The sequence below is a fragment of the Atractosteus spatula genome, chromosome 11 (genome assembly GCF_055471065.1).
Source record: "Atractosteus spatula isolate fAtrSpa1 chromosome 11, fAtrSpa1.hap1, whole genome shotgun sequence".
Taxonomy (NCBI): Eukaryota; Metazoa; Chordata; class Actinopteri; order Semionotiformes; family Lepisosteidae; genus Atractosteus; species Atractosteus spatula.
In genome coordinates, this window is record NC_142716.1 from 42,749,657 (window position 1) to 42,777,501 (window position 27,845).

Here is a 27,845-nt window from a genome sequence, read left to right on the forward strand (position 1 = left end):
CGCGCCACGCTGGGAAGAGTTGCCTTAGCTGTGTCTGACTGGAGATGCCTTGTGTAGCCGTTCTGGATAAGGCTGACCTACTTTCTCACAGGCCCCCTTTCTTCCCACAGGGCCATGTGTCAACGCTGCCCAAAACAAACGCGTACACCTTTTCCTGCTGCACGGTGGAGGAAGTACGGATTCATGTTAATGGAGAAAAGCTCCCATTTGCTCTAGCCTAGAGGAGACACGTGTACAGTTTCTCATCGACTTCATTTTAAGGCATTTCAAACTGCACGCGAACTCCGAAGAAGGGGATAATACAAATTACATTAATAAAAAAAGTGTTCTTTTTTTTCCGAAACCTTGTACTCCTCCACTTAAAACGTCAAATGAATAAACAGCGACTTGATATCATGAACACCACCAGCTTTCAGGTATTCTGATATGTTCCTCTTTAAGATAGTTTCTCAATAATTAGGTATAGTTCCCAGGCTTGTTTATCCGATATTACATTAGGTAGTTAGTCCGATACCACGACTTGTGCTAAACAGGGTCTGTGAAAACCTTGGTCTCTGTAAAGAGCCCACTGTGACTAAACATGGTTGCTGAACTAACAAACAGGAACGTTTTTAGCAGTTTCATTTCCTGGTACTGATACTGCATTTTCTACCATGAATTCGTTATTTACCTACGCTGCTATATGAGATAATTTTGTTGTCTGTGCTATTATGTTGTATGTGTGCTCCTGGCAGTGGAAATTCAGGTTTATGGTACGCGAATCGCAGGGGTGGCTGAACTGCAGGCTACACTGCGCTGTGGCGCACTGTGAACAGCGCTGCGCGCTCTGCGGAGACAGCATCACAGGCGCGCTCCCGCGCGTGTATGTTGGACCGGCTTGAGCCGGTATAAAAAGCTATGAAACAAGAGAGAAAACAGAAATTCGGGGACATTGAAGGGAAGCCAGACCACGGGGAGGTTAGGTTTAATATAAAGAAGAAAGGTACAAACTGGAAGAATAACTTAATGATTTTTTTTGGGTGAAATTGCGGCATTTGGTAGTTTAAAACTAAAATATCCAGAGCATCCTTATTTTTTTTTGGAAAGGAAGGGGTTAAAATTACACCAGAATTGGGTAAAATGTTAACTTAATACAAGGCAGGGGCTATATAAAAGCATTTTGGCTCACTGTCCACTTCGTTGCTAATTTTGAAGCCGCTTACCCTTTCTCTCCCGAAGAGGTAAGTTAAATGACTGAACGTTACTTCGATTCTGAGATATGCAGAAAAGGAGATCAGAACTAAGGTTTCCTTTTCAATCTAATTCTTCCAACAAGGTTTTAGAATCACAGTTCCTATGAAAATGTCTGTATTTTGTGAGATTATTTTCTACGGAAGACGGGTTTGCAAAATGTGTGAAGCAAAAGTTCTTGAGGGGCACTGGCCACAGTACTTCAACGAGAGGCTGTTTGGGGAGCCAAGCGGTTTACATTGTCATGGCTATTTCAGCGTATTTTACTAACGAAATGACAAGCCAAGTGCGGTTGCTATTTAAAAATAATGATGGGCTGAAAATGTTCCGAATTGTACTGGTGCGGAGCCGGCAGCTATGTGTTCAGACTCGGCGGTGCCGGTTTTGTAATAATTGTTTCGTCCCGCAGTGACTGAGTGGCGCAACTTGCCGGAGTTTTGACATCATCAGTAGGACAGAGCAGCTTTGCCGCAGCAGCGCGTTGCTGCATTAAGTCATTGAACCGGAGTGACTATAAACCGTAGACGTCAAATATTGCCTTTAAATATTCTTTTGTTTATACGAAAGAGGGATGATTTTAGAGGATCTTTCAATGTATTATCTTACGGAGCCCTTTAACACCACATTACCGAAAATGTTCGTGTTTTAACAGCGTGCAAGCCCTCTCGTCCCGCTGAATAGAAAGTGACCGCGTGGGGTGTGTTTTAAGGATTGCTATGCATCACATGTAACAAATTTCAGTTTCAGGATACTTGTTTTTTTATCGAATCTGCTGTATTAGTAAGATGCTATCACTTTTATTTTTCGCCAACATATTTTCAGGGATTTTCATCACCAGTATGGTGATGGAAAAAGGAAAGTGATTCGTTCGTGTTGCCTAACGTGGCCTTTTATTAACTTATTTTGATATACACATTACAACAATCTTTACGAAGAAACACCTTCGTATATTAACGAAATATTATTATCCTGTTCATTTGGTTCAATCTGAAATTTGGTATTGTGTAACGTAAATTTGTTGGCTCCATAATTAAATATCTGGTCATTAACAATGTGTAGGAAATGAGTTGCAAATAAGTTTTTACACTTCAAAATGATGTGGCCGGTCTTTTCAGCAAGCAGGGAGGGTGATCGATTAATGCTTGTGATTGATGATTTTTATTTACTGGAATGAACTGGACTTATACATTCGTGCAATTATAAAACGTTCAATTTAATTGGAAGGTATCTGCTGTATGAACTCAATACATTCCATTGTTCAGCTTTGCTCGACACGTGTCTGTCGCATTAAGTACTGCGTCACCTGGGGGCGCCACTTTCGCTTCATGTGACCAGCAAGCCAAGCGCCACTTTACCTGTACAGGGGATCCGTAACTAACAATTCCTTGTAGTGTCTGTTCTTAAACTATGAGTCGGGTCCAGAGTGGACTGTGAACGCCATTCCCATAGAGGCAGCTGTCTGCCTGTGTTTTTCCTGTGTCAGCTTTTTTTTAAACCACACGAGGTAGTTGGGTGGAATGGTCTATCCCCATTTCTCTTTGTTATTCGGGCTTGTGCGGAACCAGCTCTGTAGAGGGTGTTAGAAAGACAGAACTGTGGGATGCTGCAGCTCTTGGGAGTGAGTGGAAAGATGTGGCTTGAGAAGGCTGTTCTTGTGTGTCCTTTGCTTACGTGTCTCACAGTATGGGAAAATTCACCTGTAGGAGGGTATAAAGTGGTGCCCCCCACCCCCCCTCGCACCCTGTGGCAAAACTGGAGTGCATTCTCTGCTTATGAATAGACTCTAAAAGCAACTAATAGTCTGTTCTCTTCACTTCCATTACTGTAAGGTATACCCTTTGTCTCTTTTAAGAGCTGAGAAGTCTAGAAGACTATTTTACTTCAGCCGTTGTGACAAAGGAGGAAATAAGGGAATTAGTGGTATGAAAAACTGTTGTCAGGATTGGAGAAGAGCCCTGATTTACATATTACAGTACAGCCCTGAGCACAGGCTGCTTGAGAATTGGAGAAACTTGAATACTCCTGTCTATAACGCAGGTTGTGCCGTAATTTGGGGAAAGGGAGCTTGGTTACATCAAGTAAAGCAGTTTAAATGGGACGATTGTGGAGGTATTCTTAGCCCCTTCTTTGAATAGCCAATGGCATGCTCCCTGCCTTTTTTTGCAAGATGCTATGTTTTGAATAAAGTCCTCTTTTTCACATTAACATAACACTGTCACAGCCCATTAGTACAAATATATGACAGTAGAATTTCTTCCATTCTTGTCCCCTGGCTAAATATGAATTTAGCTCATGTATAATGTTCTCATATGGTTTTCTGCTAATTAGAAAACTGGTGCTCTGATGCATTTTTAAATAGAGTAGACTGTAATAAGTGACTTGGATTTTCAAATAATAATGATCTGAATAGAGACTGGAATGTGCCATTTAAGACTTTGAAAAATATTAGATAAATTATGAATGAAGCTTTATACTACTTATACATATTTTCAAAAATTGGCCAGTATACTCCATTGTTCTGTGAGGTTTTCTTCTTTTTTTGTCAGTGTATATCTCTAAATAGTCCTAACAGGTCTGAAAAAACTTTAAATGCACCAAAATGCTAACTTGCAATCCAGGGTCTCCTTCAACTTATGCAATTTTCATTAGTTACATGACACATATTCACAGATCAAAAAAAAAAATAGTGCGTGGGGTTTCTTTGCATTATCTGTTGGTCAGAGCCATTCCTTGAACAACAAGAAACAGAACTCAGAAATTTTCATAACAGTTTCAATTTTTATGGGACATTTCAGTTGATCACACTACTCACATTCCCAAAAAATGGAACATTTGTTTTCCCTCATATCCTGATACTGGTACTTTGATATAATTGAAGTCTTTGGCTTGACAGAGTTTAGCTCTGGAGAAAACCTGCTGTACAGAACTGGTATGCAAGTACAGGAATTCATGTTTTCTAGGAAGTCAATCTTTCTGCTGCTTGTGACAAATTGTAGGTTACATCATCTGCCTGTGTTCTGTAATACAATTGTGGAGCTTACTACTTTGAGTAGGTTTTATGAAACTGCTCCAGGGGCAACTTACTGCTCTATAGAAGCCATACTGCAAATGGACACTTTTAGTTGAGCAAGCCATTTTGTGACACATGCTTGTGGTAAGTTGCTGGGTAAAAGGCTCCAGAACACTGCATTGTTAGATAATAGCTCTTTCACTGCATAACCTCACCTTACCCATTGTGCTCGGCACTAATGGCTTTGACTCAAACTGGCAGGTCTGAACTGCAGTAGCTCCAGGAAAAGATAGATCACTGTGCTGCAGCAGGCCCTCACCAGCTGGGCAGTTTTTGATTTTTACATAGCTTTGCGTTTGAAACATACTTATATGATTGATGCCATTGGAAAAAGCAAAGAAACACTTTAATTGCCTTCAGTATAGAAATGCAGGGCAGTGACAAAGCTGGATATGAAATCGCAGCCATGGTTCTATAATAGTTGGATATACCTGTATACCCTTGGTTTATCTAGTAACAAGATAAAGATCATTCTTTACTATACTTGCTACAGAAAAGACAAAAGATGTTAGGAATGTGGGATAGGACAGAGCACAGCCGACCACTGTAGTGTTAAAAAATAATGTTGAAGAATTAGGAATTCTGAGAGATTAGAAATGATGTTTGTTTTTTTTTCCGCATGGAAATCTGTTTTGATCCTTTTGGAAGCACCATCAGTTTACCCTGTTCTGTGTGTCTTCTTCCCCCAGCAGTTGAAGAGCCAAGCATGACGGGGTGGATAAACAAGGTGAAGAGGGGCATGGGGACCCATGTGTACTCTGAGGTCCCCGATGGAGGGTGGGGCTGGGTAGTGGCGGTGGCCTTCTTCATCGTGGAGGTCTTCACCTACGGTGTGATCAAGAGCTTCGGGATCTTCCTTCAGGACATCATGAGCCACTTCAACGAGTCAAACAGCCGGGTGTCCTGGGTCATCTCCATCTGCGTCTTCGTCATGACCTTCACAGGTGAGTCACCAAGTAACTAAAGACTCTTTTCCATAGAAAAAGAACAAAATAAGCTCCGGGTGCAAGGAAATCTCCGTGATCATCAGAGCATGTTGCCTTCAGTACCTGAAGTTCATCAACTGGACCACAGAACAGTATGTCTGCTATTTCCAGAGGAAGATGAGTTCATTATTTTTTTTAGATGAACACAAAATTGCTTTTGTGCTCTTTATAGGTCAGTGAGTCTCCCCACCTTAAGGACCAGCAGTCTTTGCATGCATTAATTACATTTAAAATGTACTGGCACTTGGGGATTGTGGGTGGAGCAGGAATACATCTCATTACTTGAGCCGAGTGGATTGGTGAATCATTCTATCCTGTTATCCTGTGATCTTTCAGTGATTCAGTGCAGTCCTTGAACATACATGTGATGTTTAATTGTCTTAAATAGTGCAGTTCGACCCAATGATCTCAGTAAAGCTTAGTGTGAAACCTGAACAGAAACAAGAACTAAAATGTATTGAACGTTGTGCAGTTTATTTACATGATTCAAGCTTATAAGAATACACAGAGGCTTGCCCTACAAGGGGACCTGATTCTTTGCATGACCACAAGTGCACCCTCACTGTCCCTAGTAAGCTGATCTAAGTCAGACAAGAGCTTTGCTGATCTCACCCAAGGCACACAAAGTGCTTTTCAGGGTCATTCACGTTTAAAAAGACAAAAGCACTCAGACCATCTGACTGTGGTGAATCCTTTTCTCTTCAGTCTAACAGTAATGCCAGCTGAATCATGTGGGAAACGCTGACTACACAAGCCAAAGTTTCCCAGAGTTAGCGTCAGGACAGTAGAGAATTGAAAAGCCTCCATCATCGATGACACCATACACCCAGTGTAGGTGGAACAGCTAGAAGGGTTATCAGGCATGCATGTCATCCCTACTCTGGCATGAGCTTTCTTTTGCTTGAATTTAGGCAAGAAGAACAGTTTACCTTTCCAGAAGTTTGTCTGTTCTTGGCTTTGTTTCCTTCCATCCGCATCCAAACATTCAACTAGTTGTTAGATTTCCCTTAAAATACTTTAGAAGGTTTTGGACATTGGGTGTTAGACTATGAGTAAGACCATCACTCCTGCGAAAAAGAGACACATTTTAAGATGCCAAAGCCAATTGTTTGTAATTTTTTTTGTAATTTAAGCTAATATATGACATGTAGTTCCATACCAAGTAACATTTTTTTTAAAAAATTTGTTTTAATATTTAGCCACATTGAGAAGTATTATTAGGAGTTAATATATTTAGATAAAACTGGAACTCTAGTAATGCTCAGGTGGAATCATTTTTCCATGTTTTCTTTTCTGTTTGACAATAATGAAAGGTATTATAGAAGCTTATTTTCAATGTGCAGGGAAAAAGCATGTCACAACAACAGACTAACAGCTCCCAGTTTACCTTTCATAGTGCACAGTCTAGATCACAGAGAAACACACATCAAACAGCTTTAGTGATCACTAATCATGGGATGGCCTTACACATTTCAGTTCATATACTATGCAAAGCTACCTCTCGTTTTGCTGTTACTAGTGTTACAGAACAGCGACATCTAGGGTTTCTCTTAGAATTAAATGATCTCCATAGAGCATATTCTTGCTGCCAGGCAACAGCTACAATGTTTTTACACGGCCACTGTGCACAATCAGTCACCCTGCAGAAATAAGTAGCTCAAAGCAAAACATGGTTCTTTGGCTAAATTACACTCAGACCACTTTCCAGGAAAAATGCAGTTCGCTTTGGAGATATGTGTACATATACTTTAAAATATACAAACAGCTAAAGAAGACCCTGAAGAAGGCTCCACGGCCGAAACGTTGTGTTCTCTTTCTTCTTTTTTTCAGCATGGAATAAACCTATTACTTGTTCCTAAACTTATTTAATATATATAAGAAAGTTCCAAATGTTTTAAAATCCATCAAGCCTTACCAGTGGCTTTTGGTCATACAGCTTTTTGAAACAAATAACCAATTAAAAAATAATAAAAATAACAAACTCTATAAAATAGAGTTTTTCACATTCTCAGTGTGAGTAAATCTGGGGGTTGCACTTACTTCATTAAGCTTGGAAAGCTTATAATTTCTTTGCATTTAGCAGATTCCTTTCTAGACACTTATTTCTTGGGACCGACAGGTCAGCATTTGACTATGGAGCTTGTTCACAGCTGTCATTACTTCCTGTTGCCAGAGATGAACTTTCTTATGGTGGCAGCCATAGCAACCAAGGGAATAGAAGAGGACGTCCCACTTCCTCTTCCTGTAGCCCGGTGTTCTACATCAGACACCAGTTTAAACTAGTTTTCTTGTGAAGATTGGAGCCATTCCCATGTTCTGCCATAAAGAACACGGCTGATGTCATTTCTCAGTCAGCACGTGCTAGCAGGCTGCATCTACTGCCAGCAAGCAGCCAGCAGAGATACAGCTGTGTTTTTATAGAGAATTTCCCTTGAATGGCTCCTGAGTTCCAGGACAAAATTATACCTGTAGCTTGGAAACACATTTAAAATGTTCAGACATGATGGGTTGTTTGTGGAAGTGTTTAAAAAACACTGCCAAGAGACTTAAAACTTACAGGATTGGTCTAACCTGTTGTTTGGTTATTTATTTGAGCCATCATTTGTTTCACTGCAGATCTTCACAGCAGTCCAAGTCTGAAGTCTTGACTTCTTGAATACAGGTCACTTCCTGTGAAGTGTTGCAGGAATTAGAATCAAACTAGGAGTCCTGTCGACGCCAATATACAAAGAAAGACTAGATGAAACTGTCAGGACTGCTAATAAGCTAGAGGGCCCAGTTTGAGCTGCAAGGCAAAAATGTGTTTTCTTCCTTCAGCATTTTTCTTTGTCAAGATTGTTTGAGTAATCACAGTTTTAACAAAAAACATCATGTTCTGTCATATCTCAGTATTTCAGTTCTTTTCATAATAGTACTTAAAGAAGGATATCTGATAGTCTTAAGTTCTTTGAAATGTCATAGATAATGCTTTTACTTTAATTGTATCCTGGTGAGTAAAACTGTAATGCAAGTAGGAAGGATAGTATAAACCCTCATACTTACATACAAGCAGTTTTAAAAGAACTGTGCAAAGGCTATTGTATTTTAATACTGATCGTTTTGGGAAGATGAACATGAATGCTGTTTATGTGTCTACTTCTAGCTTTCTTATGGCAGTGAGGTCCTACTGTGTTAGAATGGGTCTAACAGAAGTCTTAATAAGTCTATGAAAGAGTCTAAATTGAAGTGTCTTCTGCCTACAGCTCCCCTCTCCTCTGTAATGAGCAATCGTTTTGGATATCGGCCAGTTGTCATGCTGGGAGGATTTCTCATCAGCCTGGGCACGATTGCAGCTGCTTTCACCAACTCCATTGTGGAGATGTACATCGCAGTAGGAATCATTTCAGGTAAATAGACTGGGATGTCCAACCCTACTGTAGTGGGACCATATTATGTTAGACAGGTAGCAATCTCAAATGAAATCATCAATTTCATCAATAAATTATGGGCTGGGTGGATATATTAGAACATAGAGACAGGTTCTGGATGATAGGCAAATACTCCAGGCAGTATGTTTTCAATCTCTGTTACTCACTCGATCAGCCTCTGTGGTCTGTACATTGCAATGGCTTTAACTCAAAAACAGACCAATTTGGTCACAAAAGGCTAACTTTGACATAATCTGTTGTAGCATTACAGCAGATCTCTGAGTGATAAACTTAAACTGATTCCCATGTTTTGCAGGACTAACTAATGATCAAGTCTTCAGTCTCAAACACATTTACAGGTTCCATGGCAGCCATGTAAGAGAGATGCAGTGGCTCTAAAGGCTCTTGACGAATATTTTTGGTTAAATAACCCCTGGGTAGGGGAAGAGCATATGAATGAAACGGCACATCTATGATGGAACAGATTTACCAGCAAATGTGCTCCAAGTGTAATGTGCACCATTTCTGCATAGAAAAAATAATTAAAAAGCAACCAACAACATTTTGAAAAAAAAAACAGCCAACCTTAAACGTCTTGAATTCCATTATCAGCATTGCTTATTATTACTATTGGGAAGTTTGAAAATGTTTTCTTGTCATTAAATTTGGTGCAAATTACTCTTTTTTGTAGATCACTATTCATTTGAATCCCTTTTAATATAAATAATGATGCATTTTGTGCACTAAAAATAGTATGCATTGACATGGCTGTAAATAATTCTTTTTCAGAGTCCTGCTTAAATAACATACAACTTTTGTTTTTTTCAAAGGCGACAAACAACAGGAATGGGAAAGGACTATCTTTTCCCCCTTAATACTTGGGAATGAGCGCCTTAAAATTTATTTCTAAAAAAGCCATTGATTAGACATGAGTGAAGAAAGTTGTAGACGGTTCAGACCACACTGAAGAGGCACATTGTCAATTCTTGGTCTGCCCAGTACTTCTGGGAAGTCCAATGTGACAGAGAATGTGTTAGAGTAAGCAGATGTCTTTTAATTGCCTGCCAGGGAGATCAAATGGGATGATCAATATCTGAAAGCCATTTAAAGCTCAAAAGATTAAGAGTAATTTTACAGGGTATAGATTTTTTTACCTGGCATTAGCTTGATCTGAAGGAGATTGAGGATTCATGTATTAGAAAAGGAGCAGCTGACAAAGCATCCTGGGGATTCTCACTGGTCTGGGTCTACATGTGCATAGCACCAGCTTAGAATATTGGTGGACAGACCCAGATATAGATGAGAACATCTAACACCTACTATAGTCGCTTTCTAATTTGAAGAAAAGTTGCCTTATATGAATGTCTTTCATGGGAATCCTAGCAGTGCTGTGGGCTGATTTTGTTTGGCAGCTGTCTTTTCTGAATGTATTGATTTGTGGATATCACTTACTATCAATCAAAAACGTAACCTGCATGCACATTAATTAACTCCTTGCGGCCAGTACCCAGAGGTCTGGGTGGATACATACCAAGGCATTGGTATTAAAGCCGCAAGTTTTAACTGTTAAAAAATATGCTAAAACGAAGCCTAATTTAAAAGAATAAGACCTGTCTCCTCAATCCTGTACTGTTCATTTTGTTCTTTTTTAATAGCCTCTTTGGAGTTTGCAGTTACAATGCATTGCACTGCTAGATTTTCCAGGAATCAGATTTTTTGTTTCTTCCAATGGCTAATTCCTAACAACAGACTTTTCTTGTTTTTTTTCTTTTTTTGTCTCCTTTAATATAATTCTCTTTCAGGGTTTGTTCGCCTGTACTGGGAAGCAGCCACACAGCCCAAGGTTACAGCCCCAGTGTGATCCTGTGTTCCTGTGTAGAGACATGTTAGCGATAAAGTAGATGCGCTGCCTGCCTGCCTGCCTGCCGGCGCAGTGGCTGTCACCTTGCTCTCTCATGTCTGTTTACAGGCCTGGGATACTGCCTCACCTTCCTGCCCACCGTCACCATTCTCTCCCAGTACTTCACAAAGCGCCGCTCCCTCGTTACGGCAGTCGCGTCCACCGGAGAATCATTCTCCGTTTTTGCGTTCGCTCCAGGTGAGACAAGCTCTCCGGCACTGCTAGAGAATAAGCACGGGGAGAAGTCCTACAAATAAGTACTGCGCTACTCCTGCATGTAAATAAGGGTGTATATGTGATGCCTGTTAGTCATCTTTATTAATTTATAAAAAAACAGTTCTGAAAATTGAGGTCATATGGGGGTAGGCACAGGAGCGCAGTGGTTAGCAGTTCGTGTGGGTTTCCTCTGGGTGCTCCAGTTTCCTCCCGTGGTCCCAGATCATGCTGGTAGGTTGTCTTCCTGGAAACTGGCCCAGGTGTGAGAGTGTGTGTGATTGTGTCTGTGTGTGTTCTAGGATGGACTGGCATCCCATCCAGAGTGTATCCTGCCTTGCTTCCGTTTCTTCCTGGGATAGGCTCCTGACTTTCTTTTCTCTACGTTTTTCTGCATGACTTGTTTCTAACTTTATACCTCTGTGTACCCCGCCCTATACATGGGTGCTCTCTATGTCAGAACTGTAAATGAGCATTTACAATATGTTCTCAAATAACCATTTGTTAAAGTAAGGTTTTTATTCTTTCTTTTATCTATTATATAAAATGATCTGATCATTGAAATGGTGTTTTATAAGGATAGTTTCTGAGAGACTTTCTAACTGAAGTCTTTTCATATATATATGCAATTTGATACATTTGCACCAGGGGTTTAAATATCTCTGTTATCTTGAATGGCAATAAGGAGTACAAGCACTGTCACATTTTGAGATGTGTGCTCCAAGAATTGTCTCAGTAGACCCATCTACTGTATATATAATAGTTATGTTAAAAGGGATAAGCACATTCTAGAGCTTTTCTTTGTGGTTCTCAAACCTTTTCCTGTAACAGTTAAAGGAGTCTACATACATTTGCTTTTGTCCCGTTGTCTTCGGATACAACAATTTTGTCTTCATGCGTACCATACAAACAGAATGTTAGCAAAACACTTAGTCATTACTGTTGCCACCCTTTGTTTGATCCAGTTATTAAACGCATACATTTAATTATTATTTATTAAAATATTCATAGTTTTCCAAAGTTTACTATATGTTGATTCATCCTAGGAAGCAGTGTTAAATTTTCACATGACACAACATCTTTCAAATGCCTAGACCTCTCTTTTAAGTATGTATCCTCAGAGTCACTCGTGGTTTAATAATACTCTCATATTATATAAAAAGTTAGAGAATAGAGAGCAGTATGTTTTTAGGATGTGCTTTGGATTTTCTTTAACTCAGTTCCCTGTGGGTTTTCAGCCTTTACCGCCTTGAAAGACCAGATAGGCTGGCGTTACTGTCTGGTAGTGATTGGAGCCTTACAGTCCAGCATCATCCTCTGTGGGCTGCTGCTGCGACCAATTACCATTAAGCCTAAGCCTGTGGAGGAAGAGGAGTCCAAGGACCCCACAGTAAAGCAGATGGAGATGGAGTACATGCTGGAAAATGAGAACACAAGGTCCTCCATCGGCTCTGTGGACTCTGGTGTCCAGTCCTTATCTACCTCACGGACTGATCTGGCCGGGAGCCAGAAATCAGGTGGCCTGGAGGTGCAGGGGAAGAAGGTGGAGCTGGAAGAGGAAGCGAAGGGGATGCTTCCTGAGACCCCAGTGCTAGTGAAGCAGCCGGAGACCGAGCAGCCGAAGCCCCTTCGAGCCAAGCTGCTGGACTTCACTGTGCTGAAGGACTGCAGCTTCATCTTCTACGCTTTGTTTGGGCTCTTCGCCACGCTGGGCTTCTTCGCCCCCCAGCTGTACGTCATCGAGCTGAGCGTGAGCAGGGGCATCGAGAGGGAGCAGGCTGCCTACATGCTGTGTGCCATGGCCGTGGCAGAGATCTTCGGCCGGATCTCCATAGGCTGGGTCCTCAACAAGAGGCCCATCCGCAAGATTTACATCCTGCTGATCTGTGTGGTGCTGCTGGCCCTTGTGCTGTTGATCTTCACCTTCGTAACTGACTTCTGGGGACTGATGATCTGCTGTATGCTCTATGGCTTTCTACTGGGTACTGTGGCATCCACCCACATCCCTATGCTGGCAGAGGACGATGTGGTGGGCATTGACCGTATGCCCTCAGCTGTAGGGGTCTATGTCTTCATCCAGAGCTTCGCAGGGCTGGCAGGCCCACCCCTGGGAGGTAAGAGCCCAGATATCAGCTTGCTTTTCTTGTTTCTCGAGTATGTGTTCCTCAGAATACCCCCAGCTTTGAGGAAAAATGTAAAAAAATCAGATGATTGAATTCACAGGAAAGATAATATACATTTCTATTAAAATGATTGCAATTTGCCTGTATCCTGGAATCTTAACATAACATTTAAATTGATCTCACCTCCAATTATGGTGTATGCACATTTAATGATCATCCTACTCTACAGAAAAACACAGTCAAATCATAGCAATTGCTAAATCTTAGTTTGACTGCAGCTTAACTAAAGCTATCATTGATTGCAACAGAACTGACAATTTTTTTTTACTTACCTTTTCATCTAGGTTTCTTGGTGGACAAAACTCAGAATTATGGGTCTGCATTTTACTCATGTGCAGTGGGTATGGGCCTGGGGGCTGTGTTTCTGGGCTTTGTGCGTCCAGCAAAGACTGGTATGTGCCAGGCGAGGAGAGAGCGACGACGGAAGGAGAGCTTAAGGGCTCCCAGCCGTGATGGCGTTTCTCAGGACAGTAAAGTCTCCACGGACGTGCCCGAGGACTTCCTGGAAGTTGACCTCGCCTCAGAGGAAAGCCCTTGCAAAATTCAGCCGGAGGACAGTGTGGTCTGAGGATGCTCAAGACCTGCAGAAGTGATGCCCTTGAACACAGAAAGACTCCAGAAGCCTTGAGAAAAGAAAACACCACCTAAAGAAAACTTTCATGCAAAATCGTGCACAATTCTTAGGAAGAACTTGAAATAAGAACTTGCATGCCACCTGTCCAACAAAATGCTGTTTTATTCAAGCTACCACTTCAGAACTAGCAGCTTCAAATGGCATTTATGGATAAGTAAGAGATCAAACAGTAGAAGGACGCCCCATTTGGTCACTGATCTTGAAGTATAAAATGCTGAATCTACGTGTTTTTGATTTTTTCAGGGAATTAAGGCTGCTGAGGCAAACTGTTTTGCACATGACCAAAGGCATTGTAAAGTATGAGAGAGGCTACTGCCTCAATTATTTTGCACACACTGACCAAAGGGGACCCTGAAGAATCACTGTCTACTGCATGCCTGCAGCTCACGGTCCATGGTGACCTTCTGTTTATTGCCTTCATTTTCCCTGTGGTTGCTGTAAGGCTGCAGGCCAAACAACAGGCAGTCAGGGATTCTTTGACTGCTTGAAGGTAAATTAAAATTTTACATTACTGAAAATAATTTCACAGAGGAGAGCAACACTTTACAGAAAGCTCTCTGGAAGACCTTGCAAATATCTCATAAAAAGAGACCTGGCAAAAAAATCCAATAAATGCCATTTGAAGCTGTAGATTTTACAGACAGGCAGATTTTAAGTAAATGAAGAAACAAACAGGCTGCACACTGTGGTAGTTATCATTCATTTACATCCATGGTGAAGAGGATAAGGGCGTCTTTGATTCCCTATTCCACCGACAGCTCTCGAGAGTTTCACTTGGTGCAGTCTGACAGATACCAAAACTGGTTTCATGATGAATGTGATCTTAATGGCACTACGGCCAGAGTCAGATACATTAAGAACCAAGCAAGCTTATAAAAAGGCTCAAATCCCTCTTCTGTTCTAAAAGAACCAGTGAGAAATGTGTGAGTAAAGGCAGCAGTGTTGTGGTTTTTATTTGTTCTTTAAGCTGTTTGGACCAACCCCCATTTTGTGCTGTAACAGCACAGAAAAAGACTGGGTGCAGGAGTGTGTCCTGGAAAGGCTTTATCTGGTGTTTGAAATTGATCTGTATGGAATACTTGTTTGTTCAGATGTGTTGCTTTTAATATGCCTCATTTTCAGACACACCGTAACTTACGAAATAAGGTTATTCTGTGAGAAATCAAAACATACGTGTTGAAATTCAGTGTAGTTTTACCTGAATATCTCAGTTTAGTGTTGAAGCTGACCAATGCAGTAATGGTTTGACTTCAACAACAGGTGCCCAGTGGAGGCTATATAGATGGTGAATGATTTTATTCTTATTCTTAAGAGGTTTCACAATATTTTCAGAACTGATGCATTATACTGAACTCATTATTCGGTAGGTAAGCAGTTGTCATGTAGCCTGACTATCCAAGTTACTGTACTAGACGGAGGCTTCTACTAAAATGGTCACAGAAGTGGAAGTCTTCTAGACAGGGAAGCTGACTGACTTCGTTGCTGCATTTTTGTAATTTTTTGTAATCGTTTACAGGGTAATAAGTTGAACCAACACACATGGCCCATCTGAAAAACCAGCTCTATTTTCTCTAGGTATCATTCATTCAGACATCTGTATTTACAACCCGAGGAAAGGAACATTATCCACAACAACACAAGCAAAGTGAACATGTGGTCATATTGAAGATGAACCCATCCACTTTAAGGTTAAAATGGAAGATAATTGTTTTTGACTGTAGCTGCCTAAGAACGAAGTAGGCTACATGAATACAAAAAAAAAGTCAGATTATAGTTTAAAAAAGAAAGTAAATTCATGATGTATCCACAAAGTTCAGAGGTATTGTGAACAGGAAAAAGCAGGTAATTTGTGAAAAAAACAAAATGTCTTCTTTTTTAGTTTTAATGTTGACCACCGAGCTCTGAATATGCAGCACTTGAATTTCATATCTGTTATATTTATTATAGCGCTGAAGTGGACCAATAAGAACTCTTCAGTATTAATTTTTTAATCTTTTTAAATATATTTTACAGCCAAATGTTTTTTCTGTCTTGTTGACTGTAACTTTCCTTCTGCATAGGAAATAAGCTACACTACACTGGACAAAAACTATGAGGCAATATATTTAACAGTATTCATATAAAAATTGTACATTTTTAATTTATATTTTTTAATTGTGCTCAACTTGATTCTACTGCCGTCACCCTAAAGAAGAACAAATGTGTATTTATTAGCATTCACTATGATCCACAGATTTGAATTGTAGTATTAAAGTACTGCAGCTGCCATTATGTAGTAGAAGATGTTGTATACACATACCTCATACTCCCCAAGGCATGCCAACAAGAAAAGTTGTGTGTTGCAAGTCATTTTTAATAAGAACAGCAAGAAGTCGTAAGAGCATTAGGTTCAGTAGTTCAAACACTAAGGTGACTGACTACCCATCTGTAAGGAAGAGGTTGTCGGCGGCCTTCTTTAACTAAGAATGAGCAGGCAACTGCTGCACAAGCAAAAACGGGTTGGAGAGAGGGATGCAAAAACGAAACGCACAAGCAGGTTTTGTAGAAATAAGGAGAGATTAGAGTATGATCAACTCCCAGACATTTTTTAAACTCTTTTTGGGTGCAGTACTTTATCTACAGTTCAAACCAAATAAACCATGTGTGTTTAAGTCTATATCGTCTACGGGCACAGGGGCAAACTCGTTATTGGCTGAATTTTCCTCATGGGTTATTTGTACCTGTGCATAAAAGGTGGCAAGTGTAGATTTTATCTTTTTTGCTAGATTTTAATTCAGAAACACAGGCACATTATGTCATGGGCATTTTTATTTGTAAAAAGTGTAAAATGTGTTCTTAGACCTGGCATAATGCTGCACTGTTGACTACTGAACTTTTTCTTTTCCAATAAAAATGAAAAAACAGATCCAAAGAGATGTGTTCTTTTACTTAACATAAGACATCAACATAAGCCAATCAAAAACTAGGGTACATAACATACATATGTAATGGCAAATATGAGTTTTGACCAGAAATTACCTACTTAATAAAAGCGAGAAAAACGCACGTGTGACTTCACATGACACACTTATTTCCATTTCCACACTGGATGTTTCCTCCAGACAAACATCCACAGATAAACATCAATGAGATCCTGAGGTTAGGAAAACAATCATAGACCCAGTTAAATTACAGATGCGCTTAGTTTGCTAAAATAAAACACAAATCAGGAGTTCACTGTTCCCACAAAGCAATATATACAATTTCTCACATCATGTTTCTTCCACTCAGAATTCCATCTCTTTGGCAGGAATTGTATAAATAAACATTTAATTTCTTGCTTGCCTATGTTGGGAACAACCACAGAGTCCTTACTTCATAGATCAGTGGCACTTATGGAGTTTTAAATACTGTATGTTGAAGTTAGCCACTGTGATTTTTGGCAGCCATGTATTCTTCACAAGAAGGAAGTTAAATTTCCATACATGGGAGCAGTTTCTACATCTGTGGTGTTGGAAAGTTTGCAGAGTTTTTACATGTCGGTGGGGACAATCATCCAGATTTGTTAGAATGTGTGTCGAGCTTTGTAAAGGTAATAAGCAACTAGAATGAAATGAAGCAATCAAGGCCATTTCTGAATCACCCTGAACATCACTTTGCCTCCAGTCTAAAGTGAATCACGTTTTCCGGCAGGATATAGGCATAACAAATCTCAGAGATTTAAACCCTTAAAGAAAACAGACCAGCACATAAAATCACTGGAAAATATGTGAAGTGGCCTGTGAAACTTCTACAATTCAAAAGTAGTGTTTTTTTTCTTACTGGCTAAAAAAACAAAGCCGCATTCTTCCTTCATTACTCATAGGTAGACCTCCTGATCTTACTACAGACCTCCTGCAGTAAGGTCTGAACGTGTCATATCATATAAACATTCGGATATAGACAGTTTTCTGACTGAGATATCCAATTAATTGTTACTGAGACACGCAGTATAGAGGTCTCAATTTGCAATTCAAGGTGTTTCCCAGATGTTTCATCTTTGGTTCTTCTCCATTTGTGGAATATAAGGATTGCTCACTCCTTGGCATAGCACACAGACCAATGGGAGATCACGGAGACAAAAAGAGGATGTTACTAAGTCTCATACATCAGTGGCCAAGCTAGCGCTGCACCTTGTAGCTGGACACTGACTGACTCAGAACTGGGAAACTTGCTGCACATTTCAAACACAGAAATGGTGCTAAAAGATTTCGTCCTCCAACACTGACAAGCACTTCATCAGCCACTGCCGGGATGCCTCAAAAGCCTCTGAGGGTTTTGCCGAAGAGGTCCCTGCCTCCCCTGTGGTGGAGCCCTCTTCAATCCATCGCAGCAGGGCCTGCAAAGACATACCACAGCACAAACATAGCTTCCAGTTCCCTGTGACTACCAACTACCACACCTCCAAACTGGCCATGAGAACAGGGAAGGATGTGACTGAGAACAGACAGCTTCCTCATCTCTCTCACAACAGCACAGAACTGAAGCTGCCATCGCATACAAGAAACTAAACTGCTTCCACAAAGTCACTTCATTGCTAACGTTATTTGCTTCATATGGTCACATAAGAGAGCTGAAAGACTTAGGAGTCATTGGCTTCATTTTGAATGTTAAAGGAAAACATTTTACAAAGACGGAATGAAACGATTCCACATAAGATTTAAAAATAAAATTCAAATCATAAACAGGACCTATCATTCCTTTGACTTATCAGTTCTATAAAACTGGACACACATCAGCTCCAATAAATATCTATCAAATAATTGTGGATAATTGTTAAGAAATCAATAAAACTTGATTTGGTAGTGAATCAGCTCCATCAGTTACACACCAGATTTGATTTTACTGCATTGGATGAACTGTCTGATGCTCTGATGTTTCTCTATCATAGTCACCCACCTTGTACCTCTCAGCAATCTTAAATCCCATGGCTGTCTGTAGTTTGCGCAGACAAACAGGGCAGAGATCCAGGGGCCGGCGATCTGATTCCTCCAGGTGATTGGAGCCCTGCATCACACACTGCATCCACTGGCAGTGCTGAATCCCGAAGATGTGGCCAATCTCATGAGTGAGAGTCTATCAGGGACACAGAGGCACACCAGAACAGCAATAAGTCAAAATAATTTTGTGCTAAAAATATGAATACACCAAAACTTTCAAATTGTACATCCTACTTAAAGGTTTTATTAAAGGTAATTGATTGATTACATCTTTCTTAAAAGCAGGGTGTCTTGCCAATGAAACGGCTTTTATATTCTCTGGGATCAAACCTCACTGACTATTGCTGTAGGCCAGAAACTGATGTAGACAGATGGAAGCCAGCTTTCATCTGGCATTTTGACCCTTATCCATAACTCCTTCCTGCTGGCGGGTCAGCAGTGATAGCCAGTCTCAGCCATTCTCCTCCTAGCCTCCAGCTTAACTCCTCTCTCCTGTTCCAGAGCCAGAATGAGGCTCTCTCCTCTGCCTCTCCAAATCATCGAAAGGCTGTCTTTCTGTCCCTCCCAGTCAGCCCAACAGCACTTAGCATTCTCCACACTAATTGTGCGGGGACTCCTCTGCACTAACCTCCAAACAGGAAGAACGATGTCTGCCGCCCTTTCCTTCTACAGTCTTGTACTAGACCTTCATATTTTACACTTTTCCTCCGAAAAGCTTCCTCACATCCTTCCTTCCACATCACCATCAGCTTAATGAGGATGATCATTGTCACGTCAGGGGACCGCATCACCCTGGCCTCAGGGTTGTTTAAAGAACCTCAGAAAACTGCAGCCTTCCTCCAAGGTCCAACCTCATGTCCCACAAGGGAGCTTTATGCAAGACAGAATCTTTGATTTTACTTGACCTTGTTAGCTTCTCTCCTTCCAGATTGCTACCACTTTATTTTTAGACCTCCCTGAGTTTGCTGTGTCATCTGTCTCTCTTTCTCTACGAGTGTGATCAAGAACTTGTTTTGGTGCCATGGTGCTGTTGTGTGTTTCTGATACTTTCTCAGTCTGTCTTGACGAACCACTTTCCCAAGCATTTAATTGTATCTAGAGTACCTCTACAGTACTTTTCTGATTACCATGCATCTTAACTTCCTTAGTTTCAACTTAACTTTTTCCCAGGTTTTCATGTCCTCCAGTGCTTTCAAAAACCCACTACACTTGCACATGGGATGTAGTTGTTACAGTGAAATCATCCATGAACCCCGTAAGGACTTGTTGGCGGGTACCTGATTGCATTTGTGGTCCATGGGCTAGTTATCTTGCTGCTGTTATAAAGAGATTCGTTCCAATGATGAAGACAGGGAAGATTGTGCAGCCTGTTACAATTCCTTTTCTCTAACTCCTGTCATCTTGATGTAAATCGTGCTGACATAAACTGTAGCTTAATTCCCCCGAAACAGCTGGTAATGATTACTTTGAAGTGGGATATGGTAGTGCTCCGGTGCAACCCAAATTCAAACTTTGTGGAATGGACCCATATGCATTGGCCAGGTCCAGCCAGACAACCGCCAGGTCATGTATACTGTCAACTTTGTGGCCAAAATGGAGAGGAAAAGCTTCCCCGCCACACTTAGAAGTGAGATCACTAGAAGCGAGATTGTTCTGAACTGTCCAATGGCAGATGAGCTCTTTTCATTGGTAACGAAGCAGATCAATGCTTTCTTCAACCCCGATAGGATGGTCCCCTTCTGCCATAATAAAATAATAGGAATGAAATCTTATTTTGTCATTAAAAAAACAAACATTTTTTAAGGTTTCTTACTGGCTTACAGATAATTGAGAAAATGCAAAGACTGGACACAACTATTTATTCCACAAATTGATATCTTTTTTTACCGCTCCCAGAAAAAGCACACGTTTATAACTAAATTGGGTCAATGTCAATGAACCTCAAACCGCCAAGCGGCAGAACAGGTACACTTTATTTTAAGACTCTCACTTGAATCCTATAACTAATCACTTATCCACTCCAAGAATCTATAAGACAGTTAGAACTGGCTGAACTGGTGGCCAAGAACAAATTCCCAGATGCCTATGTTGTGCAGCAAGCCAATACCACTGTCAACTCATATCCAACCAACCCCGAAGGCACAACTGGGAGTTCTTGAACCTGAGCTATCAATGTCTGGTCTAACTTGCTTTCACAATAGCTCTTTTAGTAGACCTTTAGTAGTGTTATTGGGAATGTCTTCTAAGAGTAGTGTTATTCTTCATGTCTTTTAAACATGAAGAGTACTGTTTGGGGGCAGGCTGACCTTGCATGACCTCAGCAGCAGGGTGCTCGTGATTGGTGGAGTGTAGTAGCCATCGAACACAGAATAATCCTGTGGAGACATCTTTCTGCCCTTCTGCAGGCGGCCTTTGTAGCTCCTGCTGTAGAAGTTGTCATCATACCTGGCAAAACTGAAGATGCCCATTCCTGCAGAGAAGGAAATGGCACAAACTCAACAAGCTCTTGTGGAAATCACACTGGTACCGGTCTCTGAACTGCACCGTGGCTGAAGACAGATGTGCAGAATAGGAAATCTGGGAAAAGGATCAAGTGTCCATCTATCCATTTTCTAACCGCTTCCTCCAATTCAGGGTCACAGGAGAGCCACAGCCTATCCCAGCAAGCAACAGGCCCAAAGCAGGATACACCCTGGACTGGATGCTAGGCCATCACAGGCCAGCCACAGAGACACAAACACGTACACACAGAGACACAAACAAGTACACACTTACAAAAGGGCCAATTTTCCCAGAAGCTAATTAATCTACAAGTATATTATTTTTACTGTAGGAGGAGACTGGAGCACCCGGAGTACTGGGAATATTGGGAGGATTTAAAAGCTTTAAGCAGATAGCACCCCAGGTCCAAAATTGAATCCAGGACCCAGTGCCTCAAGCCACTGTGCCACTGTGCCGCCCTAGGAATGAGTATATTGCTGATTTATCTTTTCAGAAAAAATAAGTGATATCCTGAAAAAAAAATCTCAATTATTCTATACAGATCTTTTACAACCTATTACAATTTACTTTCATTTTGTAGTCACTGCCAGCCAAGCTAAGCTTTTATGACACCAACCTCTTTGTACCTGTCCATAGCTGTTTCCTGAATGCATGTCAGAAAAATGCACTGTAATAAGTTCTCCTGAAGGAATATGTTACGTTTAAAATGAGGAATGGACAACATCTACTCTGGAGGGTCTCATTCCGGCAGGTTTCAAAGGTGTATTTGGATTTGCAGCAGCTAAAAAAACTGGCCAAATGTGTTGAAATGGACTAATTAAGCCAAAGTGAGATCAGTTAAGTATCCAAGAGCTCAGGTGGAATTACAATTTGCCAGAACACTGAAAAAGTCCTTTGTGTATGCAAGTGGTCTCATTGTTTGACAATAGCTCCATCTCCTGTCCATGTGCGGTACCACATCTCATGTAAAAGAGCTAGTCAAAATAGCTCCAGTATCTTGCCCTCAGTAGCTCAACAGTACTCAACATTTGTCTTAAAGGTGTGAGGAATGCAAGTAATTTAGGATTTATTAAAGGGACTATTGACGGTACTGTACATCTAACATCACATATGCTTCACTCATCAACATTGATACGACCACTGATGTTGATTTACCCATCGATTATTGATAAGTGAGGCTTATGTGATAAGAGATTTATTCAGTCCTTTCATTAGAAAACCTTTGCAACGTTTCCGAAGTCATAGTGCTTTAGCTAACAGACCTCACTTTAAAGCACATACAAATAAGAGAGTTCAAACGATGAGTATCTACCTATAACTCTCTTTGCTGGAGTCAATATTTAATTATCCACTTTAGCTGCACATTATTGTCTTATTTTGCTCTCTGGTGGTGTAACCCGAGAAGTGCATTAATGAAATCGGGATTAGTTCTCATGCGTTTTCTGTACATTCTGCCGTTTTAATCATTATCTCGAGAGGTTGTGTAAACTGGCAGTAATGGGACGATCCAGCATTACTACCGTTAAAATAGCGGTTTCCCTATACAATATACATGAAAGAAGGTAATCTTAACTTTCTAAACAATCTTTCTCTGAATATTTTATACCGTCTCAAACACTGGAAGGATTTCAGTCCAGCGTCTTCAGTTTCTAATTTAAATGATAGGAAGGATGTGGTAAATCAAAAAGATGAAGATGCTGAAAAGTGTCAAATAAGCATCAAAGAGACTAACACCACCAATCCTTTTCTGTCACTCGAGCTTAGATCAGATAAGATCAGATGACTTTATTGGCCATATACAAATTCTTGTATTAGGAATTTGTCTTTTTGCATACCCCCACTTGCTCTCCATGAGACACACGGACAGGGAGAGAAGCTTGGTGTCAAAGCATAGGGTCAGCCATTTATACGGCACCCCTGGAGCAGCTGGGGTTAAGGGCCTCGCTCAGGGGCCCAACAGAGTAGGATTCCTCTGCCGGCCAAGGGATATGAACCAGCAACCTTCCAGCCACAGGCACAGATCCTTAGCCACAGAGCCACCGCACCCCCCCAGATCAGCTCTAAACAGACATGTTAGACTATGCATAGTGGATAGTGCTGACTAGAACGGTATCTCGTATGTTTGCAAGTTTATCATTCTAGAGCTCCAGCTTTCTGTACATCACTCCACTTTCTATACCTCATTCTCCCTGTGTGGGTGCAGGGGTTTTTGGTGGAAGGAGTGACATAAAAACCCTGTTATTGTTTCTACTTTTTTATGTATTTAATCAACAAAAAAGGAGAAACAATTTAAAAAGCAAGGTAAAGGGTAATTAACATTCTAAAGAAATATCAATCCAACTCAGATACAACCCTTTGAGTCTTTTTTACTCCTCCCATTAGCCTTTTAAGTTACTGCTCTATAACCCTATTTCCGTCTCCCCCCTACTAGTCTGCACAATGAGTGAAAGGGGATCCTTGTTACCTTTAGTGAGCGATGCTTGGCCAAACACAAAGTTCCAGGAGTCTTCGGGGTACAGGTCAATCATGGTGATCCCCACAATGCAGAAGGCATCTTTTGGTTTCTTCTTTTTCAAGTAGCTCAGCAGATCACCTGGAAGAAAAGGCTGCCATTTTTGGAGTACGTCTATCTTATAACTTGTCTATCATTATGTACGCCTTGTATAAGCATGTGAACATGTGCACCAGATCTTGAGTAGTACATCTGCATGTTAACACAGGGGTCTCCAAACTTGATGCTACTGTTAAAAAGAGAAAAGGAAATGTAAGGGTGATGGATGAAAACAAGAGACTGGAGGTGGAAACATGGGTAGGGCTGTGAGGAGAAAGGTACTCACCAGTGTTAATCTGAAGATTGTGGGTGTACTCATTGATTCTGAAGGCACAGCCAGTGGCAGACACAGGGACAGGCTCCAGCAGCTTCACGGACAGCCCATAATAGAACGCCTCGCAGTATTCTCGCAGCCAGCCCACATACCGTAGTGTGGCAGCTTCACCCTCACCAAACGAGCCTGCAAGGGCACAGATGCTTCAGAAGAACAAAACATCTGCCACTTATGCAGTGCTATCAGCTTTTGACATTGACTGCCATCCTCCCTCCCTGCTCTTAAAAGCTGTAATCAGAACGGTTAAACCACTTTCAATTTCTGCTTTAATCACGATAATCTGAGGGGTATGAATCCAGCTCAAATTATTTTTTCATGCGCATGTATTAAGGAAACAGATCACTTTACTTTCACTTTTCAACGACCAGACACACCCTGTGTGAAGCTGCACCTTTTTAAACCCAGCAAATAGCAGGAATTGCAGAGAAGCAACTGTGGGGGACTAATCATGCATTTACATTGGAAAAGATGCTGTTGCGTTTGGCTGTTTCTTGAAAGACTGAAATTAATTTCTTCAAAAAAATTACTCATCTTGTTTTAGCTGTTTAGCAGACATCTAAAGGCCAACAGGTGTGGTAGGATTACATAGTGACAGCTGTCAGCTCTACCTATTCAACAGCCATGTACAGTACTACAACATTTACCATGGATGAATAAACCAACCTGATCAAAAACGCATTACACCATTGGATGCTTGGTTTCCACCTCCTAAACTACAACTATAGCAAGATTAGATACATGTACAGATCAGGGTGTTTGAAGCACGTGGGCAGGACAGCAGTGGCAAGATCGCAATGTAGCTACCTGTTGCTCAAGAACGTACAGAACTTAAACTCAACAATAAAAAAAAAAAATCAATTGTGTGATCAAACCAGCATCTCACCCACAGTCTGGATGTAGATCGTGTTGCGCCCCTTGATGGGTGTGTTGCGGTAAGGGTTGCAGTAGTACTGCTGGAAGTCCTGTGGCGGCTCCGGGTGCGAACTGATCCAGTCCGAGTCCGAGTGCAGGGTGATGGGCTTGAACAGGGTGCTGTCAGGGTAAAGGCCTTCCTCCAGAAGTCGCTTCTCCTCCCTGGTATACTTCTGGAAGTGCTGGATCAGGTCTTTCCGGTTAGAGACCAAAGCCAGGCGCAGTCTCTCTGCTGAGTGCTGGATCACCGGCATCTGCACTGCTGCTCTAGAGAGAACACAGGAGCACAGGTGGGCTCAGAAAAATCAGGAGGTGGGGGGCATGGTGGAGCCGTGGTGAGTACAGCTGCCTTGCAGAGCTGGGGCCCTGGGTTCAATTCCAGACCTGGGGTATAACCTGCATAGAGTTTCTATGTTCTCCACACGTTCATATGGGTTTCCTTCAGGTGCTCTGGTTTAATCCCACTGTCCAAACACATACTGGTAGGATAACTGGCTTGTAGGAAATCCTACCCTGGTGTGAGTGTGTGTTTGTGTCTGTGTGTGCCCTGTGATGGCCTGGCATCCTGTCCAGGGTGCATCCTGCCTCGCGCCCGTTGCTTGCCGAATTACGCTCAGCGTATCTTACAATCTTGAACTGGAAAAAGAGATTCGAAAATGGACAGATGGATGTTAGGTTGTTGTTGGGCCCATTATAGCTGCAATGATCCCAGAACCTTGTAAAGCATCTTCTATGAATGACTGTCTTGAAACAGCATGCACAAATCACCCATCCCTCATCAGAAAGCAGTCTACGTCCTTCCAATCTGCAGCTTATCCCAGACTCCCAAAGCAACAAGGCAGGATTAAACCAGTTCATCACAGGACACTGACACCCACGTGGACAGGGAAAATTTACACAACCCAAATAACCTAGTTAGCATGTCTTTAAAAGGTGTTAGAAAACTGGAGCACACCACCCACCAAGGAAAAACTGTTTCAGGCGTACAGTAAGTACGTCAGTCTTACCATTTGTATGAAAAGCTATCTATTCCATCCCAAAGCATTAGTCCTCCCTCATGTTCATAACCCACCAAAACCCAGTGATATTTCAAAATAACAGTAGACCACTGTTCTTCCAATTCTTCTTAAACAAATGCTATCTACCAGCTGGCCTCTTGGGAGTTTCCTTTCTACAATACCTGAGTTCAGACGGCACGGAGCTACAAACACGCCACCGCAATCAAACCGCATCAGTGTCGGGTCAGATGTTACTGGCACGCACATCTACATGACGGAAGTACTGCCAAAACTACATCAGCAACTTACGAAAAGCCTTATCTGGGGTGAAACTGCACGAAAAAAACCACAGCAACATCTGGAGCCCTGTAGCGAACAGCGATAGATCTTGCCACCTAGCGACGTGCAGAAGTGATCTAACCACAGTACATTAAAGACAAAACAGGATTGCCACAAGAACGGGAATATTTGTTACAGTGGTGCCTCATATGCAGGGAGGATTCTCCAGCGAACAGACCTCATACTGTACATCTGACAGGAAGCAATGGAGTTCTGTAGCCCTGCTGTTGACATTATTCTGTTGAGGTTTTGTTCCACCTGAAAACGTTTGTGCCATTTCCAACTTTCTAAGATAAACCTGTTTCCGTTTTCGAATAACCTTCCCTTAAAATAATAAGAAATAGCTCGTCTTTTGTGTTCTTCATTTTCCGTCAATCAGTGGTATTGCGCAATTGCTTGCAAACCCAAAGACGGCGTAATATGTGATAATTTAAACATGGTATTCTAAAATAGCTTTCTTTGGAAAAACAACAACAACAACAACAACAACATTACCTTTGCTTTTTAATAGCGAGAGAATCAGTCTAAACCTAGCAAAAACGCCAGAGCAGAAAAGAAGCAAGCAGAAAAACTAAACATTGTTTTCCGTTTTAATTCGAAAGGTACAATGGTTTCTGAGGCCCAAATAATACTACAAAACGCGAAAGACGCCCGAATACTTTAACAAATGCAATAACGTGCTGCAATAATAACTGCCATATCGGAAACAGAATAATATCTACATATCTACAAAACCACCGTTAATTTGTTCACAGTGCAAAGACAATAATTCATTCCCAAAGGATCTCAAAGCGCTTTAGATGATCTCAGGTGAGCCACTTCATCCAGCACTGAAGAGCAGCCCCCTCCTGTGTGACCAGTGACGCACTTCTTTTCACCGATTATGCGACACCAGCCACTTTCAAAAACGATGATATAATTAAGGCAAAACAAAAACTGTTGCATTAATCGAATTTACTTATTGCAAGTCGAGTCTTCTCGTAAAACCGTAATGCTGACAGGACTGTGAACTGAAACGCAGAACGGCAAACCAGAGAGGTGAGAACCGTCTCGCGAACCCGTATCGGATTACTGTGCCGAGGTGGGGAACGTCTCTAAGCTTCCTGCCTGTGCAAAAAACGTTGAAAGCGTTCAGTAATTTTTCAAATAAAAGTAACTTTTAACTTTTAAAATAAAAGTAACGTGATTTTCTTTGTAAACACTGTAATGTTTGTATAGATCTGTGAAATGTAAATATAAATATACTAATTATAAGCAATATTAATACAATTAATTTACAAATAACAAATACATAAACCACATACATAATTAAATATGTGGAAATAAAGGTACTGTTTCCCCCGCTTTGATATTTAAAAAAAAATCCAATTTTTTTACAAATATCTTATTTTTCTTTACTTCAGAATTTCAAGAAAATTGTGTTAATGTGGCCAAAATCGATTTAGGTATTCTATAATATGAAGAATTCGCGGTTTTTAACTTCTAGTAGCGCCGTGTCCTGATGTACAGAGTAAACGTTAGCTTACTGGAAATAAGAGGCAGACTAATACCACATCAAACACGGCTTACTGTACTCCAGCTGGTGAGCACGGTTTCAGTTGTGCGTGCAATACCCCACAAGTCGGTGT

At 41.1% G+C, this 27,845-nt stretch overlaps 2 protein-coding genes across 3 annotated transcripts; one reads left to right on the forward strand and one right to left on the reverse strand.

Moving 5' to 3' along the window:
* The first annotated feature begins 924 nt into the window (after window positions 1-924).
* On the forward strand, window positions 925-16,534 carry LOC148824095 (monocarboxylate transporter 7-like). The gene is made up of 6 exons (XM_088927212.1): window positions 925-1,220; window positions 4,990-5,244; window positions 8,529-8,672; window positions 10,663-10,791; window positions 12,045-12,920; window positions 13,274-16,534. Exons 2-6 carry the CDS (start codon window positions 5,007-5,009, stop codon window positions 13,555-13,557), a joined length of 1,671 nt encoding a protein of 556 aa, XP_088783338.1. The 5' UTR covers window positions 925-1,220; window positions 4,990-5,006; the 3' UTR covers window positions 13,558-16,534.
* amz2 (archaelysin family metallopeptidase 2) lies at window positions 16,531-27,296 on the reverse strand. Of its 2 annotated transcripts, none has more exons than XM_088927213.1 (7): window positions 27,176-27,296; window positions 24,852-25,147; window positions 23,921-24,094; window positions 23,548-23,676; window positions 20,888-21,051; window positions 18,541-18,717; window positions 16,531-17,980 (listed from the first exon to the last, which is right to left on the reverse strand). In XM_088927213.1, the coding sequence occupies exons 2-7, from the start codon at window positions 25,132-25,134 to the stop codon at window positions 17,843-17,845; spliced, it is 1,065 nt and encodes a 354-aa protein (XP_088783339.1). In that variant the 5' UTR covers window positions 25,135-25,147; window positions 27,176-27,296; the 3' UTR covers window positions 16,531-17,842. The 2 variants fall into 2 exon arrangements, with proteins under 2 accessions (XP_088783339.1, XP_088783340.1); XM_088927214.1 differs by lacking the exon at window positions 27,176-27,296 and adding an exon at window positions 25,888-27,049.
* Window positions 27,297-27,845: the final 549 nt, after the last annotated feature.

Coding starts and splice junctions, on each gene's coding strand:
- LOC148824095 (XM_088927212.1), top strand. CDS start 5,007: ATGACGGGGTGGATAAACAAGGTGAAGAGGGGCATGGGGACCCATGTG. Junction 5,245..8,528: donor CTTCGTCATGACCTTCACAG/GTGAGTCACCAA, acceptor TTCTGCCTACAG/CTCCCCTCTCCTCTGTAATG. Junction 12,921..13,273: donor GGCAGGCCCACCCCTGGGAG/GTAAGAGCCCAG, acceptor CTTTTCATCTAG/GTTTCTTGGTGGACAAAACT.
- amz2 (XM_088927213.1), bottom strand. CDS start 25,134: ATGCCGGTGATCCAGCACTCAGCAGAGAGACTGCGCCTGGCTTTGGTC. Junction 24,095..24,851: donor GATCTACATCCAGACTGTGG/GTGAGATGCTGG, acceptor GTGCCCTTGCAG/GCTCGTTTGGTGAGGGTGAA. Junction 17,981..18,540: donor AGATTGCTGAGAGGTACAAG/GTGGGTGACTAT, acceptor ATGTCTTTGCAG/GCCCTGCTGCGATGGATTGA.